The sequence below is a fragment of the Amblyomma americanum genome, chromosome 6 (assembly GCF_052857255.1).
Source record: "Amblyomma americanum isolate KBUSLIRL-KWMA chromosome 6, ASM5285725v1, whole genome shotgun sequence".
NCBI lineage: Eukaryota > Metazoa > Arthropoda > Arachnida > Ixodida > Ixodidae > Amblyomma > Amblyomma americanum.
In genome coordinates this window covers 113491041-113510695 of record NC_135502.1, presented here as the reverse complement: position 1 = coordinate 113510695, position 19655 = coordinate 113491041, and the positions used below count along the sequence as shown (strand labels likewise).

General features: G+C 45.6%; 2 protein-coding genes across 3 annotated transcripts in view; one reads left to right on the top strand and one right to left on the bottom strand.

Moving 5' to 3' along the window:
* Mccc2 (methylcrotonyl-CoA carboxylase subunit 2) overlaps nt 1–2562 on the bottom strand; it is a 39582-nt gene extending 37020 nt beyond the window's left edge. Inside the window, exons 1-4 of the mRNA XM_077627856.1 lie at nt 2326–2562; nt 2113–2179; nt 1665–1749; nt 1373–1471 (exon numbers count right to left, since the gene is read on the bottom strand). Of these exons, the coding sequence (XP_077483982.1) occupies nt 1373–1471; nt 1665–1749; nt 2113–2179; nt 2326–2457 (383 nt within the window). The 5' untranslated portion in view covers nt 2458–2562. The remainder of the gene's footprint in view (nt 1–1372; nt 1472–1664; nt 1750–2112; nt 2180–2325) is intronic.
* Nucleotides 2563–2693: 131 nt separating this feature from the next.
* The window catches only part of AspRS (aspartyl-tRNA synthetase), a 31618-nt gene continuing 14656 nt past the window's right edge, over nt 2694–19655 (top strand). For both annotated transcript variants that reach the window (XR_013306380.1, XM_077627857.1), the window contains exons 1-7: nt 2694–2850; nt 3163–3259; nt 3378–3558; nt 4301–4403; nt 7976–8078; nt 8581–8655; nt 12495–12675. Coding sequence is in view for 1 of the 2 variants with exons in the window: in XM_077627857.1 (XP_077483983.1) it covers nt 2819–2850; nt 3163–3259; nt 3378–3558; nt 4301–4403; nt 7976–8078; nt 8581–8655; nt 12495–12675 (772 nt within the window). In the remaining variant the exon portion in view is untranslated. The remainder of the gene's footprint in view (nt 2851–3162; nt 3260–3377; nt 3559–4300; nt 4404–7975; nt 8079–8580; nt 8656–12494; nt 12676–19655) is intronic.

Genomic DNA, 19655 nt, shown 5'->3' with positions numbered 1-19655 from the left:
ACCACTCAACTCAAACTTGTGACATCTATGCCAAAAAGGACTCTGTGACACTGTTTTGAAGTGAATGGCAGTGCAGCCTAGCGTCTGGGATCGGCGCCTAAAAAAAACTGTCGATGCACCATAGTTTACTTGCAAGATCAGCCAGAAATGGCAACACCTTTAGCCTCTTCTGGCTAATAAAACCTCCTTATCCAATGAAAGTAGTGTCTTTGTGACCAGAATGCAGTAATCTATCGACACAGGCCAACTTCAATTTGTCCCCAGAGTCCCTTTAAAGCCTAATGGCCCGAGATCTCAAGAAATCGACCTTACTTATTGATGTAGTGTGCCATAGGATGATAATGAGTGGACAAGGGTAGGAAAATGAGAGGCTCGTTATGAGATACATTAAGGAAGTCAACAGTCACCGAAAACAAGGAAGATATAGGGGAATGTTCCTATTTTTTTATTTGTGGTAATAATCAATGGGAAACTAGTAGTGTAATCATTTTATGGCTGAAAGATAATTGATTAGAAAGCAGAAGAAAATACAACCACATGTTGCCGGTGGGATTTCAGCCCATGACTTGCAAATTTCACGTACAGTGCTCTGCCAAATTAGCTACGCCAGCGGCTGTCCGATCTGCTTTTGAGGTGTTTATGTTTCATGTAATGTAACACTGAGAGTGGTCACCAGTGCCAGCCTTTTCTTCTGCTTTCTTATCAATTATCTTTCAGTCATAAAATGATTACACTGGTAATTTCCCATTGATTACCACCACAAATTTAAAAAATATAAACATTCCCCTACGCTTTCGTTGGCTTCAGTGACTGACGGCTTCCTTCATGTATAGGATGATAATAGGCATAGGAACCACAAAGGCTGCCCAGTGCCAATGACATCCTGCTGCTGAGTATGAATAGCAGGTTTGGATTTATGACTGCAAACCAAATGTCAATGAACACAAAATGCAAAATGGCTGTATGCATGTATAAATAACTGTATTATGTGTGCATGTGTATTTTAAAAATACCATTAACACCTAATGAATGTGGTTTGTAACATGCATGAACAATAAATATTGTTCAAATTCAATAACTGTAATATTTCTCGGGAGCACACAATTAGTTGGTTTGGTTTATAGGGGTTTAACGTTTCAAAGCGACTTAGCCTATAAGGAATGCCGTAGTGAAGGGCTCCGGAAATTTAAACCACCTGGGGTTCTTTAACGTGCACTGACATCGCAAATTACATGGGCCTCTAGAATCCCACCTCCATCGTAATATGACCTCCGCGGTTGGGATTGAACCCACGTCTTTCGGGTCAGCAGCCGAGCGCCATAACATTCAGCCACCGCGGCGGCTGGAGCACACAATAACACCAACTGCTTACCCGCAAACCCTGCCAATGCCTGTGATAATACCAGCAGCTGGAACACTGTCTTCATAAACATTGTAAGCAGCAAGCTGGGACAGCTCCAGAAATGGGCTCCTGTAATGAAAGGATGCATGTTCATAACATTTCAAAGTGAAACTTTAACACGAATTGTGTTCATACTTAAGGCCCAACACAAACAAGGAAAAACACTGCAAAAGCACACTTTCTCTATTGAAATGAACTTTCTCTGCCTTTTTTCGTGGTCATTTATGTTGCACTTAACCCGTTGCTGCAAATGCCGACTTACCCGGGGTCAAGTAAAGTGTCTATTCTGTCTCTAACTAGGAGCTTGCCCTTTGATGTGTGTCGCTTGATTGCTTTTTCACCTCCTCCTGCAGAAAATGTGGGATCACAGTGAGAAAGGCGGCTTTTTTACTTCTGTTAAATATTTTCAGAAATGCATGAACTAGTCAAGGTTCTTCACAGAAGGTGGTTAGAAACGTATTTCATATGAACGTGAACAATGTAAAAAGTACGCCAGCCGCATGTTAGATGCCACTGAAGGTTGCAGAGCAAGAAAAAAAAAACAGCCAGGAAGTTATTGTGTGCAGATATACCCGTATTTAATACATCACATAGCCGAGTCTTTGGTAACAGCTTAACTACGAATTTTGGAACTTGAGCCGTCTAAAACCTCTGTCAAGTACTCCAACGCAGGTTTACAAAGTAAAATGGGAAAGGATGCAAGCTCTTACCTTTCGTAATCTCTTCAACGGTGCTCCTTAGCTTGTCAACCAGCGCTTTCATGCGCCCGTAATTTTCCTTAAAAAGTAAGTTCAAAGCATCAACATTATGTGACAGCCCACAGCAACAAAATAAAAGCGAAGTCCACGAAAACGCCAGCGACGGTGGCATGAATGGCGTGAGGTCCGGCGTGACCACACGTCAAGACGGCGTCATGCACTCACTTGAAATTCGGGCGAATTCCTATTCTGTGGGGTACCGATAGTGTTGACGGCATCGAGATGATAGCTTCTATGCCTTCGTGAGATGTGCTTCGCATGCGTTAAGACGCACCGGCTGCAACGACTTAAATACATACTGCAAACTTCAATAGGGTCTTAAGCAGTCTTATGAGATCGCCTGAGGCTGCCGGTGCTAAGCGGAGAAACGAAAGCAGTCGAGAAAAATTGATGTCGATGTCAATGGATCAGATGATTGAGCTTCAACAAGTAAACTTTCTGCGCTTAATTACACTGACTACAAATAAAGATATCGCCACAGGTGGTCTGCCTTAATTTCGCAGGTTTAGATTACACGCTGATGATATCAGGTTTCCGTCTGTTGCTCAATATGTTGCTTTTGCTGTAGTTAGCTTTTCGTCAGCGTGGGCCGTCGATTGGCGTGAGCTGTGTGTCGCACGTATCTGTACTGTTTGTACGAAGGAGTGAGACCGGTAACATGACGAAAGGCGACGAAAATGTTCCTCTCGGGTACGTGGTTTGTTAACGCAAAGCTCGATTATTGTGGTGCCGCTTGTTTCGCATGCGGATTATTTTCATCATCCGGGCCTGGCGCTCCGGCGCTCTTCTCACACGTGAACTGTCTGTAGACGCTGTTTTCAACTCATAGCAGGTTGTACTGTACTCTGAGTTAATTGTTGAGTGGAGTGCTTTAAAAAGTTATTGCTTTATCACCCTTGTGTCGTATCTTTTCATTGCAGCTTATTCGGTAAGCGCCTCAGTGGGTTCGCGTTCCTTTAAAGTTGATGCATTGAGCCGTCGATTCTCATCTCTACTTTCCAGCCCTGATGGCCAGCCGCTGTCAAAGAAGGCGCTTAAAAAGCAAGCCAAAGAGCAGGAAAAAGCTGCCAAGAAGTCTTCGAAGCAAGCCTTAGAAAATGTGAGCCTGCTGCTTTTAGTTCTTTCATGCTAAGGTGCAGTATCTGAAAGCGCAGCAGATCTTGCTTTATTGCTGCTTATTTATTTTTATCGCTCTCTCAAACGGCTACGTCCCCCAGGCAAGTAAGCAGTCGGGAGATGCCGAAAATGATTACTCGGAGGGCCATTACGGCAAGTTGCCAATGCTGCAGTCCTCGGAGAAGACATCGCGTGAGCTGTCACGAGTCAAAGACTTGGCGCCGCCTTTGTCTGGCCAGAACGTGTGGCTGCGAGGACGGCTGCACACAAGCAGGTCCAAAGGTGAGACTGCATGAGCGGGCTGATGTGCCCGTGACAAGATGTGTGGCCATGGGCCTCCAAAGTGGGCGTGTGACAGTGAATTGCTCCCACAGCGCGCCGAGAAGAAATGCAGCGTGCAGAAAACGTAGCTCCCAACTCGGACAATTTATTAATTCTTAGCATTTTGATCGCAGTGTGAAGTGAACGAGATCAATGTTCTATGGGCCTGCAGGTTAAGCTTTGACTTATAATGCAAAGAAAATTACTTGGAAAGCAATGACAGCGACAAACACTTAAACAGAAGGGCTTTGCAAATGGGTGAGTTGGGAACGCATTGGGCAGCATTCTACCATTTTGACAAAACCTTTTCATTTGCAAGTTGTTGTGTACCACTGAGCAGTAACAAAGTTCTCCACAGAGTGCGTAAACGTGAAAAAGCACATTCCAGCTTTGTTGCAGCCTTTGTTGAGTGCCAAGTAGACCACAGTAAATGTTGTTCTGGGCAAGTTGGGGCTTTCCTGGGTTATTAAGGAATGGGGCCACTCTTGACCATCTTTTTTGTGAGCGAAATAGGCATATGTTGCGTTTGCTGGTAGCCTTTGTACAAGCAATGAATCACCTTCCAGCTGGATGTAGCCAGCTGGTTACATGGCTTTTGTGGCTGGAGTGAACTGCCTCATGACTGCTGCATTAGAGAGAGCTTGGAATTCATGTAATGCTTCATTGACGAATTCGAGGTTTTGAGACTTATTTTTTTTTCCAGGCAAGCAGTGCTTTTTCGTGCTACGCCAGCAGCAGTACACGGTGCAGTGCCTCGTGGCAGTGTCGGACAAAGTGAGCAAAGCCATGGTAAAGTTCTGTGCCTTGTAAGTGGCGCTCCTGGGAAGGAAGCTTCTCATCTTTAAATGCCTTTCGCTTGCATTGATTTAATCTGTTCAAGTTCAGATATTTTTCAGTTATCAGAAATATATTTTAATATAAAGCATAAAGATGTTTATAGGTGACATTCCACATGCTTTAGGAGTGAATTTAATGAAGCTGAAGCTAACTTCCCCACAAATACTCAGAAATCCGTTGGTCCATCCAATTCATGTGAAATGAGTTTCAGAGCAAGGAACATATGACCTTGGAATGGGGAACTGGATGTACCTGAAGAGCACCTGTAAAGTAACTGTAGCAGTAAATGCATCTTGGATATAGCTAGGTATAGGAGTTTTCAGTTTAATCCCCCCCCCTAACAAAAAAGACATACGCTTAAAAAGATAAGCTTGCTGGCTATTGAGTACACGTTACATTCTGTCATGACCCCACCTTGAGTAGAAGAAAAATGCCTTGTGCCATGGTGCTCTAAAGAGGCAACAAAAGTTTTGACCCGTATCACACGAACACTTGTAAAACCGATGTGTTCAGATCTAGCTCATTTCGTTCTAAAACAGGATGCCCTTGTGCCATAAAAATCCATCATCATCATACAATTGACCATCGGAGAGAATTAGCAATGTGCAGGAGCCAGGAGCCCGCTGACACAACAGGATTGTTAAATAATTTAGCCTAGTTGTACAATTTAAGGCAATACTGTGCTACTTTAGACAAACGTCGATGAGACCACTCCCTTGTCAAGTTTCTTCTAGCGTGGAGCCTTCTCATAGGTTGTTGTCAACTTATCAGAGCTGTTACTTGATTAAGGAGCTTTTGCACAGCGAGGTAGAACATTGACCGTTTGTACTATAACAAGCCACAGTCAACTCGGAACCATGTGCAAGCGCTCTGAAAATGTCACACCTGGCTTCCATACTTCCATCATACTTCATCATACATACTTCCATCGCTGCCCTCATCATGTGGCCTACATGACCGCAGGCCGTGTGGCTCCTCTTGGAGCCACAGTTACTTTTAGTGCGAAAGCACTGTTCCAGACGTACCAACCCTGAGCAAAAATCTTGTCTTGTGCTGTGCTTGGGTAGCTTCATAGGAGCATCATGCCACCTGTAGCCAATCGGAGGAGGGCGTCGTGCCGCCTAGGTCAAGTGGCCTTGTGGCATCATCACAACCTACCCATTGGATTGTAAGCAAGCTGACTACTCTGGCAGGTAGCTGTTAAATGAATGATTGGTCGCAATAGGTTGCGCGGGAAAAGAAACATGGGCAGCACAATCCCTAGAAGTCACTGCGATAGAAACGGCCACCTGCCAATGGGGTGGCGCATCACTTAATAAATGCTGCGCCACTGCGCTGGTAGTGGTCTGCAATCTATGAATTTTAAGTTTGGTTTGGGGCATTTAACGTCCTAAAATGACCCAGGCTTTCAGTCAGCGAGGCTATGAGTCAGAGAATGACCAATTCTGCATACATGGGCATTAACCCACTACAGCCCTTAAGGCTTAAGTGTCCCCTGCTTTGCACGTGTACTCAGTTTAACTGCGTTAAACTCCTACCACTTTTTCTCTCTCTCCAATTCAAAACTTTGTTTTTGTTATGCGTTTGCTGCTTTCACAGTTCTTTCCATGACTGAAGGAGTGAGCAGTATGTCGCAAGCAACAAACACGCTTGCATTTATCGCAGTCAAATAAAGCTGTAATCCAACATGAGATCGACTAGACAGAAACACCTGGTTCCACTTGCCTAAGCGAGGCAAGTGTGTGTGTGTGTGTTGCTCCCCTCTTGCTTTCAATTTCTTTATTCTAGTTCATTTGGCTTTTTTTTTTTTTAGCAATCAAGTGTTAATAAATTAACTCTTATCGACATTTCTGCGTTATGACCCAGTTGCTTAACTTCCGATGGCGCAGTACTCGATTAATTAGAACTTTAAGGGGCCACAGATTTTTGTTTGAATTATCAGAAGTGCACCTTAATATGTTCCAAGGCTAATTGTAATTTGCTTTATGGATGTATATGCATACAAATAGTATTTTGGAATTATTCCTGTGTGCAATGCAAGCACAGCTAGAGGCATTAAGCACAGCATAAAATATGGGTGAAAGGCACTGATATGTTTACTGAACCAGCAGTCTCCAACTGGTCGTGTGGTTGAAAAAAGTTATTAATGATATACTGATTTCCCACTAGCATTAAAGCACATTAATTAGGACCTCAAGGGACTGGAAAAAAACGTCCAAATTATCTTAAATTCAAATCAAGTTGCTGCGGAAAAAAAAAATTGCAGAAAACTGCTTTATAGCACAAATATTTTAATTAATGAAAAATAGGCAGTGGTCTTCAGCTTTTGAGTGAAAATTGCATGGCAGTGATGTTATTCTCAATTTCATCTTGCTGTACTGCATGTCCGCTGTTGGAAATACCGAGTAGAATTGCTCCAAAAGTGCTTCCGCGGGAGCTTCAGAGGTGCGACTCGGTAGTGGTCGAGCCTCCTGACAAGCAGCGGTGTCCATATGAGGAGGCTTCACTGCACAAACAATGAGCAGCTCGTGATGTGCGTGTGTTTTTGTTGCGACCACGCAGATTTATGTGAGGGGAATGCACGTTTGCACCAGAATGGTGCGACGCCTTCTAAGGAGAAAAATGATAGCATCATGCCAATCATTGTCTAAAATATGGCACACAGCTGTACTTGCATTGCTGATCTGTGGTTAGTAGACGCTATCGCCACAAGCTGGTAGTGAAGCTCAAAAAATGAAACTATGCAGCGAGAGGGCGCCTCCAATCTCTTGGATTGCGAATTGGGCCTCGACACCACCCACCCTCTCTCCCTTCAAACCATGTCTGAGTTAACGGGTTGGAGGGGCCGAATTTACAGCTCATGTGACACCACGAACTTGACATATCCGACCTCGGCCACCACTTTTTCATTTGCTGGGAGTATTGGAGCAAGGCAGAAAAGTTTGGTTTAAGCGAATTTGAGAGGAACCTTGGGTGAGTTAAGTGGCTTCAGAATGCATTGAAAATATATCTGACCATTGACTTGTCTAGAGTGGGAAGAAAATTTCGGACAAAAAATTCAGTATTCGCAAATTTGAAAAACAGAGAATGTCTTCACCTGCGCTATGGTCGTTGGAGGGCAGCAGAACAAACGGGGTCAAAATAGATACAACAGGCGTGAAGAAATCTGCTTCATGAGGTGAGCATGTAGTCAGAAAACCGTAATGAAGAAAAACACCCTTTGCTTGAGTGTTGCACAGCTGCTGTGGTTCACAGAACAATTTTATGCTACTTCTTCGTCGATTTCAGCAATTAAACTTCAGAACAGCACAAAAAATGCAGCATACAAGAGCATATAGAGCAATTATAAAAAATCAATTTTTGTCGTTTTTTCTATTTCAAAGCCGCGTCCCCCTTAACACTGTGGAAAACGTATTAGGGCTCTTGTTTGTAATTCTTCAAGCCATTTCAGCGAGCGTCTTTTGAACGACAACTGCAAATTTTGGTAACACTGAGTTTTGTTGTTTTGCTTGTTACAGTTGAATTTAATTTTGCCATGCAGAGTCAACAAAGAGTCAATAGTGGATGTACATGGCCACGTGCAGACGTCTCCTCAGAAGGTGGAAGGCTGCACTCAACAGGAGGTCGAACTTCACATTGAAGAGGTGAGGTTGAAAAAGTTGAGTTGCTGCAAGTTTTTATCTGCCAGGGAGAAAGAAATGCAGGAAAAATTTTTTGAGGTTAAGTCTTTTGAGAAATATAACGAATTCTTGTTGCCATTTCAAAACCTACTTTCTTAATCTGTCTCAGCCCGCATCAGCCGTGCCAGCACAAACTGCATTGTAGTGGCAAGCGGCTTTTTGGTTTCTGCTTCCAGTGTCGTTATCAGTGACGCCTCGCCACCAAATTAAAGTACTGTTTGAAAGAACACACATTGTTTTTGTGTTACATGCAACTGTTTGGAGAGCATTGCTTGTGCAGCGTATGCATATGTATTAAAGTAAGAAAAGTTATGTTCACTTGTGGTCATTCGGGAGCACATCCTTAGCTATAGCGCTATTTTACTGTCATTTTCGGGAATATTACTTTCATTTTGTGTTTGTGTTCTGCCTGCTCATATGGAACATCTCACATTGTGGTGATGCCCTGCGTGTTTCTCTCCTCTAGTTCTTTGTCGTCAGTTCTGCTGAACCACGCCTTCCTCTTCAAGTTGAGGATGCTGCCAGGCCTGACACCGAAGAGGCAAGCAACAATCTTATTTTAATCTGACAGTGTCAGGGGTCCTGTTCAGCTGCAGCCCTGGCGGCGTCAGCGCTTACGTGTCGAGATAAGCAGGTGGCCCACCTGCCTGCTGTGGCAGGTGGCAGTTAAATTAATGATTGGCCCTGAGGGGTTGCTTGGGAAGAGCATCCTGGATCTCACAAGCCCCACCTACTTGGTCAGCGGCACGTTGCTTAAATGCTGCACCACAGCGCCAGGAGTGGTATGAGGATTCCCAGGGATCTATGAATGCAACATAGAAAATGAGCAGTTGCGTATACATGGGCATGTAGGCAGAACCTTGGCAACAGAGAAGGAGTACTTGCACGGGAGGGATCTCTAATGCTATCGCCTTGTACTCTTAAGGGCAGGTCAACCGTAATGTGATGATGGAAGAAAGAACAGTATCCATGCCTGCGGATTGATACGCAAAGAGAACCCCAGGCCACTGAAGGAGCTGATTAACGCTATCACCTCATACTCTCCTTAAAGGTGCACTAAAGAGGAATCTGAACTCATATTTTTACCGCGGTAACTCTATCTACACGTTCCGGGCATTCTTAGAAACTTAATTATTGGCCTGTGGGGCCGATTTGCCTAATTTAAATCGGATTAAATGTCCCGGCTCCCGCCTTTTTTTTTTAACTGAACGCGGTACATAAGCGGAGTCAACCAACGTGTCAGTCAGTCCCGTGGCGGCTTCGCTTTTATTTTTTTTAGGTTTCTATAAATAAACAGTTTCAGTCGCGGACAATTCAGCCGCAAATTAGGCCCATGGAAATAAAAATACATGTGGACTCTTTGATTTATGTATCACTCCGCTGATGTCAGAGCAGCAAGCCGCTGCGGGACTGGCTGACGCGTTGGTTGACTCCGCCTACCTACTGCATTGAGTTAAAAAAAAAAAAAGGCGGGAGCCAGGACGTTTAATCCGATTTAATTAGGGCAGTCGGCTGCACAGGACAGTAATTCGAAGTTTCTAAGAATGCGGGGAGCGTGTAGATAGATTTCTCGTGGTAAAAAAAAGAGGTCAGGTTCCTCTTTAGTGCACTTTAAGGCAGAGCTGTGTCCCCTCAAGTTTTTCTTTTGCTTTTCGGAAAGTCTCCATGTAATCGCGCTTATCTTTACCCGTTATTGATTTGTCTTTGAAATTTTAATTGAAGAAAACAGGGAAAATGGTGCTTGCCAAATATTTAGCAAAAAAAATTTTTTGCCTATATAGTCTGCGCAAGCCATAAGGAAGCCTCCCGTCAGTCATGTTCTCAACGCAAAACACGGGCGGTTACTTTTGTTACAAGCATGCACAAAATTTTGTTCTAAGTGTCATAATGGTTGGAAACTGACATCAAAAAACCAGGATTTCCCATATACCCTAACTACTTGAAAGATTGGGGAACGAATTTTTTTTTTTTTTGAAGATGCACATGATGCTAGAAGCACATAAAAAAATGATCTGACATGGTTTGTTATGTACACGACTATTTAAAAGAACATGCTGCCAAGGTTATTGTTTTGAGGCAGTATTATTTACTGCGTTTGCTAGTGAACAGGGAAAGGACCCCAGTTGTGATGGGAAGAGTGCTGAATTATTATAAAAAGAAATCTCTTCTAGCTATAGCACACATCTAGAGAAAGCTGCCAATTTGCAGTGCACACAGTTATGCACATAACACCGGAGCGTGTTAAGGGAACTTGGTCATACTTTATTCCTCAAAAGGGCAGAAAAAAGAACTTGGGGGTTTCGCATCTTGTTTGATAGACAAATATGAAAGCAGGGAGGCTGTAGGTAGATGGATGAGCACCTCCACTGCACAGGCTTTGGGATTTTAATGTACCGTATTTACTCGCGTAATCCTCGCACTTATTTTTCCCTGAAAATCAACGCGAAGTTTGGGGGTGCGATAATTATGCGGGGAAAATTTTCAAGCAAATGTTTCGGAGTGTTAAATGCAAAGATGAATGGGTGCAAGATCAGGATTGTCAGGTCCGCAATTGTAAATATAACGAAAACATTACTTTCAAGCGTAACTTACCTTCGTTATGAGAGTACAGGGTGAATGTAAACTCAAGCTGCTAAAGCACTTTAGTTGCCGCGCGCAACCTCCCCGTCACTACTCGTGTTGCATACGTCCTGCAGGCAATTCTACTCTTCATCAGAGTCCGTGTCGACACTGGAATCGATGGTTTCTTCATCTTCCGATGCTTCTTCGTCGTCCCACACCAGGTGGTCCTCGGTCGCATCCAGGGCGTTCGAAATTCCTGTTTTCTTGAAGCTTCTGGCCACCATGTTTACATCAATCATCCCCCATGCCTCTGATACCCAGCTGCACAGCAGCTCCACGGACATTCTTTTGATCTTGCCACCCGGCGTCGGAGCATGTTCACCTTCGGCCATCCATTCTGCGTACAGCCTCCGGACGTTATCTTTAAATGGCTTGTTCAAAGATACGTCAAGAGGCTGTAGCATTGATGTGAGGCCGCCGGGTATAACAGCCAGGTCCGTGCGCAGTTCCTTGAACTTCGCCCGAACCGACTCTTGAAGATGGCCCCGAAAGCTATCAAGCACGAGGAGCAACGGAAAAAGAAGCGCTCCCGGTCGCCGCCCCCACACAGTCTTCACCCAGTCCACCATAAGGTCCGCGGTCATCCACCCCTTTTCTTGGACGCGCACGTGTATACCAGGGGGGAGCTTTCCTTTCGGGAGGGTCTTCCGCTTGAAAATGACGGACGGTGGGAGCTTCCGCCCGTCCGCCGTCACGCCTAGCATGACCGTGCACCTCTGTTTTTCGGCACCTGTAGTCCTGACGTGCACAGTCCGAGCGCCTGTCTGTTCGACTGTCCTGCTGCTGGGCATATCGAAATTCAGCGGAGTTTGGTCCGCGTTCCATATCTGGGAGAGCAAGAAGTTTTTCTCCTGCCGGATCCTGATAACGAATCGATGGAAGTCCACTATTTTCTCTTCATAGGCTGCGGGCAGGCGCTGGCAAAGCATCGTACGCCTCCTGAGCGAGAGTCCATTGCGCCGCATAAATCGTGGGGCCCACCCGTTACTAGCGCGGAAGTCTTGCACCAGGATGCCCTCCTTTCTTGCGATTACGAGCGCCTGGTTCCGTATCAAATCAATCGACACAGCACACCCATCCGCTCGTCGAGCCTTGATATATTCCAGTAAAGAGGATTCGATGGCAGGAAATTTCTCAGTCTTCGGTCCACGGAAGGCCCGGCGCGTCTTACCAGTCGTCGAGTTCGCCGTGCTGCCGTCTCCGATACCAGACGCAAAACTCGTTGACGCCGAAGTGTCTGCTGGCGGCGCGGTTGCCAGGTTGCAACTTATACTCAATAGCTTTTAGCTTAAAAGCAGCTGTGTAGCTTGCATAGCATCCCATGGCGAAGCGGCACAAAGAGCACGGTGCAACACGCAAACAAGGCAAACGAGGCCTACGAGACACCGGAGAGCTGGAGACACCTTCGCAAAATGGCGTAGCGGTGGTGAGTGGATGAGCGGTAGCGGCGGTGGTAACGGATGATAGCACAGTACCGCCGCCTAGTAGCACGCGCGCCCAACCATGGCAGTTAGTTGTGGCCGCAGTCAATAGATGACGATTGCTATGACAAGCAGACGGCTCGTGGCAGTAATTTTGGGGGTGCGATGATTATGCGGGGAAAAAAAAATTTTCCAATTTTTGATAGCCAATGTGGGGAGTGCGAGCATTACGCGAGTGCGAGCATTATACGAGTAAATACGGTATTTGGTACTTCACGAAGACCTGAATACTCCACGGGCTGCTGGATTGCATCGCATGCATTGCCTACTTTTCCAGGACACAGAAGGGCTGAACATCAGGGTGAACCAGGACACCCGGCTGGACAACAGGGTCCTCGACCTGAGGACACCAGCCAACCAGGCAATATACAGGCTGCAGGCAGGGGTCTGCAGCCTCTTCAGAGAGTCCCTGACAAACCGTGGCTTTGTAGAGATACACACGCCCAAGATCATCTCAGGTACTCCACACATCTGCACTGCAACTTTCACTATCACAGAGGAAAGGCTTCACCACATGTTGGTCTCGTTTTTATAATTTTTATCAGTTGCATCCATCAGCAAAAATGTCATAACTGGAAAGGTGTTGTTCCGCAGGGTGAATGGAAAAGCTAACATCTGTAACAGTTTTTCTCGTTGACGACTTAATTACCCAAATGGTATTTAGTAAACAGTATTCAACAGGCTTTGAAACTGTGGAAGAGAATTGCTGTCATACTACGTAACACTGGGTTATCCCTTGAAGGCAATCTATGGAGGAACTGATGGGAAGGTCACATCAATTTGGCTCAACTTGTGGCTGGTGCTTTGTTGCCATCAGCCCCTCTTTCTTTCATAAATATTGTTAAACCTCAATGTAACGAAGCCTGTAATATCTGCAGTTTACTTTGTAACATTGAAATATCGCTGCGTCGAAATTCATTTCCTAGCATGCAATGAATCTCCCAAAATGTGCAGCGAATCACTCGTGTGAAAAAAAAAAAAAAACTTTCTTTGCGCTGAAATCTTTGCGCTGAAAGTGATCCATTGCCTCCAGCTTTTCTTCGCCATCAACGACGACATTGCAGTCGTTGGCATGACCATAGAAATTGCATTACATCTCATGTTGCAAGCTCGCGAACCACCTCGATGTCTATTGGTTCATGCACATTTATTTATTTATTTATTTATACACAGTACCTACAGCGCCCTCATTATTGTAGGGGGAAACATCATAAATAAGAACAAACATCTAGTACATAATAAATTAGGCAAATGATGCGGTCTACACAGAAAATACAATAAACCCATGCACACGGAAGCAAAAACAAACAAACAAACAAACAAAATAAAAACCATTGTAGAAAGGCAAACATACCCTAAACACACACATACACACACAAAAAAAGATACATTTTAAAATACAGCACTGCTTAAAACATAATACACTCGGACAAGAATTATTGCACTTATATTGACAGGTGGCTTTGCAAATCGGTCAGAAGCGATGTAGGAGGAGCGGTAGCGACCCGCGAAGGGAGACAGTTCCAATCATGCACTGTTCGTGGGAAAAAACTATATTTGTATACGTTTATACGGCAATTGTACTCGCGCACCTTAAGTGGGTGGTCAGTGCGGGCGGAAATGTAGCTGGGTTCATTAATGTATTTCTCTTTTGGAATTCCAGTTTTATTATTAAGCACATTATAAAAGAAAGAGAGTCTCAGATATTTGCGCCTGTTTTCAAGTAACGGCCATCCCAACTTCTCGCGCAAACCAGAAGAACTTTTTTGGAAATTGTAATCGGCAGACACAAACCTAGCAGCCCGTTTCTGGACGCGCTCCAGCTCCTCAATATTCAGTTTTGTATGCGGGTCCCAAACCGCGCAAGCATACTCAAGTATCGGACGTACAGTGGACATGTATAATGTCTCCTTCAGCGTAAGGGGAGCGTCCTTAAAGTTACGTCTGAGAAAGTTTAATGTGCGGCTGGCTTTAGCACATATGTAATTTACGTGTGTATTCCATGATAGGTCAGTAGAAAAAAAGACTCCCAAGTACTTATAAGTTGAAACTGCAGATAATTCAGTGCTACCAAGGAAATAGTCTGTTTGGAGGAATTGTTTCTTTTTTGTAAACCGGACCAGATTACATTTGGAGATGTTTAGCGCCATATTCCAGTTGTTGCACCAAGAGAATACAGAGTTGAGGTCATGCTGTAGTGAAATTGCATCTGCTTCAGAAGAAATATTGCGGTAGATACAACAGTCATCAGCATAAAGTCTGATTATACTTGAAATGTTACTAGTGAGGTCATTTATAAAAATGAGAAAAAGAAGAGGGCCCAAAACCGACCCCTGCGGAACACCTGAAGTTACACCCACACTTTCCGAGCTGACACCGTCGATAACCACGCACTGTCTCCTTTCCGCAAGATACCCCTCAATCCAGGATAAGAGTGAGGTAGGAATATTTAATTCTGAAAGCTTCTGTAACAATAGGTTGTGAGCAACTAAATCGAACGCTTTTCGAAAATCTAAAAATATACAATCTACCTGACCGGCGGAGTTTAAGGAAACAGATATGTCATGTGTGAATTCCACGAGCTGTGTTTCACATGAGAAGCCGGACCTAAATCCATGTTGTGTCGAACAGAAAAAACTATTGTTTTGTAGATGGCTAATTAACTGAGTATAAATGACATGTTCCAGTGTTTTGCACGACACGCTCGTCAGCGATATGGGCCTATAGTTACATGTTTTAGTTTTATCACCACTCTTATGAATCAGAACGACATTGGCACTTCTCCAGTCAAGGGGCAACGATTTCTGAAATAATGCAACGAGATACGGGGCAACTGAAGCTGCACAATTTTTCAAAACGTAATTGGAAATGTTGTCAGGCCCTGGTGCTGATGTAACTTTAATTTTCTGTAATAAAAGCATGATCCCCCGTTCAGAAATTTCTACGTCATTCATTCTGGTCAGGGTGCTGAAAGATTGAAAGTCAGTATGTCTGTTAATGGGATCGGAAAACACCGATTGGAAATAAAGATTGAAACTTCTCACTTTACCTTTTGAATCCCTTCCAAAATCAGTTGCGTCTAGTATATCAGGCACAGAGACCCTGCTGTTTCTCTTATTTTTAACATATTTCCAGACTGCCTTTGGGTTTGTATTTATTTGTTGGCCTAGTGTGCTGAAGTATGCCCTTTTCGCTTTACGGATTTCTTTCGATAAGTTCTTAGTTTGCTTTTTCATCTCGGAGTACAAAGTTAGTGCGGGCGTATCACAATATCTGCGAAAGAGCCGTTTCCGCCGGTTGATCATTGCCCGCAACTGTCTATTCATCCAATGCATATCGTCACGACGCTTGGCTGAAATCAAGCGGGATGGGATGAAAGTCTGCGTCAGTGACAAAATTTTAGTTTTAAACAAGTTCCAGAAGGAATCAATATTCAGGGATGGCTGATGTGAAAGAAACTCAGGAAAAAATGCGTCGAGTTCCTGTGATAGCGAAGCATAATCCCCTTTTTCATAAAAAGACACTTTGCATGGTTGGGTGTGGTGGGTCTTCATAGCATTACAGGATACTTTTGCTAAAACTACAGCATGGTCGCTTATGCCTGGCAGCGTTATGACAGACGAGACTAGGCTAGGGTCATTGCAGAAAAACAACTCTAGCACATTACCACTGGTAAGGCCGAGTCTGGTAGGGGTTTGAACAAACTGAAATAATGAGTGAGCACCAATTACTTCACGGAAAGCGGTATACAAGAGGGATGCAGTGCGAATTACTGGTTTAAAACAAGACCATTCTACGCTGGGCATATTAAAATCACCGGCAAGGATAATATGTGTTGCGTCTAAGGCTAATAATGTGTTGCTAAGTTCAAAAAATGGCTGTGCGCAGGTTGAACCGGGCGTCCTATAAAAAGAGCCAATTGCCAAAGAAGTACCATCGCCCAGCCGTACCCTGCACCAGACAACTTCACAGGAATCGTCTATGTTAACAGACACGCTTCTCAAACTGCTATGAACGAGGATGAACACACCACCACCGCGTACATTGCGATCCTTCCTATACGTGGTATAGGATGGAGGAAATATTTCACCATCACTTATGTTGCTGTCCAGCCATGACTCGGTTCCAATTACCACATGTGCGTTCGTCATTTGTAAGAGTGAGAGGAATTGGTCAGTTTTGTTTTTTAGACTGCGGCAATTAACAACAATACAGACAAGTTCATTTTTAATAGCAGTTTGTGGGCTAGCTAAAAGCCTCGGTGATGGCTATTGGTTTACACAAGTGATATCGTCTGTTTCAATTTTGTACATATAGGTTTTGTTGTCCAGGTTTAGCTTATTAATCCGCAGTTTCAACTTTCCGCCGCGTGCCTTAGCAAACTGCATGAGCTTTTTTCTTTGTTGCCGTACTTTGGCCGAATAGTCCTCGCTTATCGCCCAGTCAGTATCTTTTAGTTTGGCAGCATTTGAAAGAACACGATTCTTTTCTTTAAAGGACAAAAATTTAACGATCAGGGGTCTGCGCTTGTCGGGCGCATATCTTCCTAGTCTGTGCGCTCTTTCAATGGCAGCGGCGTCAACGGAAAGTTTTAACTTTTCAGCGCAAAAACAGATAATTTTAGTCTCAGACTGTTCCCACGATTCGGTTTCTTTGTCATGGATGCCGTAGAATATTAAGTTGTTTCTTCGTGATTGGTTCTCCAGGTTATCGTGCGATGACTCCAGGGCCGTGCACGCGACAGCAAGTTTCTGGGAACTTTGAGATAATCTTTCTACTTCAGGCTTTAGCGGGAGCACCAGTGACACATTATCTTCAACGCTTTTGACTTTTTCTGCGAGTTTTGTTAGTTTTTCTTCGAGATTCTTTTGCTCAAGCCGAATGGAACGTAGTTCGTCCAATATTTCGGTCTGTTGCTGTTGTATCACAGGTATTGTCATGATAGTATCGAACATCCGCTTTTCCTGCTCAGCAGACAGAGGCCCAGGGTTTTGCTCTACGTCTCCCGCAAGCAAAAGCTTTCTTTGAAACAAACCTATGTATCCTGAACAGCTCGCGAACACGTCGTACAGAAGGCGTAAAAACATGCACACAGCAAAGTTGGGATCTGGCGTCGACTTCCTAAACGGTTTGCCATTAACAGAAAGGTAAGAGTAACAAACCTGAAGAAGAACAAGATGTAAGCGTCTGGCTGTCATGTCGGCGCCAGATCCCGGTGTGGCTCGGTACAACAGCTGCTTATGTTGGTCATGCTTGTGTGGAAGGTTCCAGGGTTGCCAGTCGATGAAGCGTTCGAGCGCCGGTAGCGCTGTGAGGTCCAACGGCGAAGCGTCACCCAAAAAAGCTAGGTCAGCAGAACAGACTTGCTCGGTAGAAGCGGCTCCGTTCATTGGCAGGCACGTTGACATCGCGGCAGCATCGAAAATCGCCATCATTTGCAGCACCTGAAGAAGAACAATATGTAAGCGTCTGGCTGCCATGTCGGCGCCAGATCCCGGTGTGGCTGGGTACAACAGCTGCTTATGTAGGTCATGCTTGTGCGGAAGGTTCTAGGGTTGCCAGTCGATGAAGCGTTCGAGCGCCGGTAGCGCTGTGAGGTCCAACGGCGAAGCGTCACCCAAAAAAGCTAGGTCAGCAGAACAGACTTGCTCGGTAGAAGCGGCTCCGTTCATTGGCAGGCACGTTGACATCGCGGCAGCATCGAAAATCGCCATCATTTGCAGCACCTGAAGAAGAACAATATGTAAGCGTCTGGCTGCCATGTCGGCGCCAGATCCCGGTGTGGCTGGGTACAACAGCTGCTTATGTAGGTCATGCTTGTGCGGAAGGTTCTAGGGTTGCCAGTCGATGAAGCGTTCGAGCGCCGGTAGCGCTGTGAGGTCCAACGGCGAAGCGTCACCCAAAAAAGCTAGGTCAGCAGAACAGACTTGCTCGGTAGAAGCGGCTCCGTTCATTGGCAGGCACGTTGACATCGCGGCAGCATCGAAAATCGCCATCATTTGCAGCACCTGAAGAAGAACAAGATGTAAGCGTCTGGCTGCCATGTCGGCGCCAGATCCCGGTGTGGCTGGGTACAACAGCTGCTTATGTAGGTCATGCTTGTGCGGAAGGTTCTAGGGTTGCCAGTCGATGAAGCGTTCGAGCGCCGGTAGCGCTGTGAGGTCCAACGGCGAAGCGTCACCCAAAAAAGCTAGGTCAGCAGAACAGACTTGCTCGGTAGAAGCGGCTCCGTTCATTGGCAGGCACGTTGACATCGCGGCAGCATCGAAAATCGCCATCATTTGCAGCACCTGAAGAAGAACAAGATGTAAGCGTCTGGCTGCCATGTCGGCGCCAGATCCCGGTGTGGCTGGGTACAACAGCTGCTTATGTAGGTCATGCCTGTGCGGAAGGTTCCAGGGTTGCCAGTCGATGAAGCGTTCGAGCGCCGGTAGCGCTGTGAGGTCCAACGGCGAAGCGTCACCCAAAAAAGCTAGGTCAGCAGAACAGACTTGCTCGGTAGAAGCGGCTCCGTTCATTGGCAGGCACGTTGACATCGCGGCAGCATCGAAAATCGCCATCATTTGCAGCACCTGAAGAAGAACAAGATGTAAGCGTCTGGCTGTCATGTCGGCGCCAGATCCCGGTGTGGCTGGGTACAACAGCTGCTTATGTAGGTCATGCTTGTGCGGAAGGTTCCAGGGTTGCCAGTCGATGAAGCGTTCGAGCGCCGGTAGCGCTGTGAGGTCCAACGGCGAAGCGTCACCCAAAAAAGCTAGGTCAGCAGAACAGACTTGCTCGGTAGAAGCGGCTCCGTTCATTGGCAGGCACGTTGACATCGCGGCAGCATTGAAAATCGCCATCATTTGCAGCGCCTGAAGAAGAACAAGATGTAAGCGTCTGGCTGCCATGTCGGCGCCAGATCCTGGTGTGGCTGGGTACAACAGCTGCTTATGTAGGTCATGCTTGTGCGGAAGGTTCCAGGGTTGCCAGTCGATGAAGCGTTCGAGCGCCGGTAGCGCTGTGAGGTCCAACGGCGAAGCGTCACCCAAAAAAGCTAGGTCAGCAGAACAGACTTGCTCGGTAGAAGCGGCTCCGTTCATTGGCAGGCACGTTGACATCGCGGCAGCATCGAAAATCGCCATCATTTGCAGCACCTGAAGAAGAACAAGATGTAAGCGTCTGGCTGCCATGTCGGCGCCAGATCCCGGTGTGGCTGGGTACAACAGCTGCTTATGTAGGTCATGCTTGTGCGGAAGGTTCCAGGGTTGCCAGTCGAAGCGTTCGAGCGCCGGTAGTGCTGTGAGGTCCAACGGCGAAGCGTCACCCAAAAAAGCTAGGTCAGCAGAACAGACTTGCTCGGTAGAAGCGGCTCCGTTCATTGGCAGGCACGTTGACATCGCGGCAGCATCGAAAATCGCCATCATTTGCAGCACCTGAAGAAGAACAAGATGTAAGC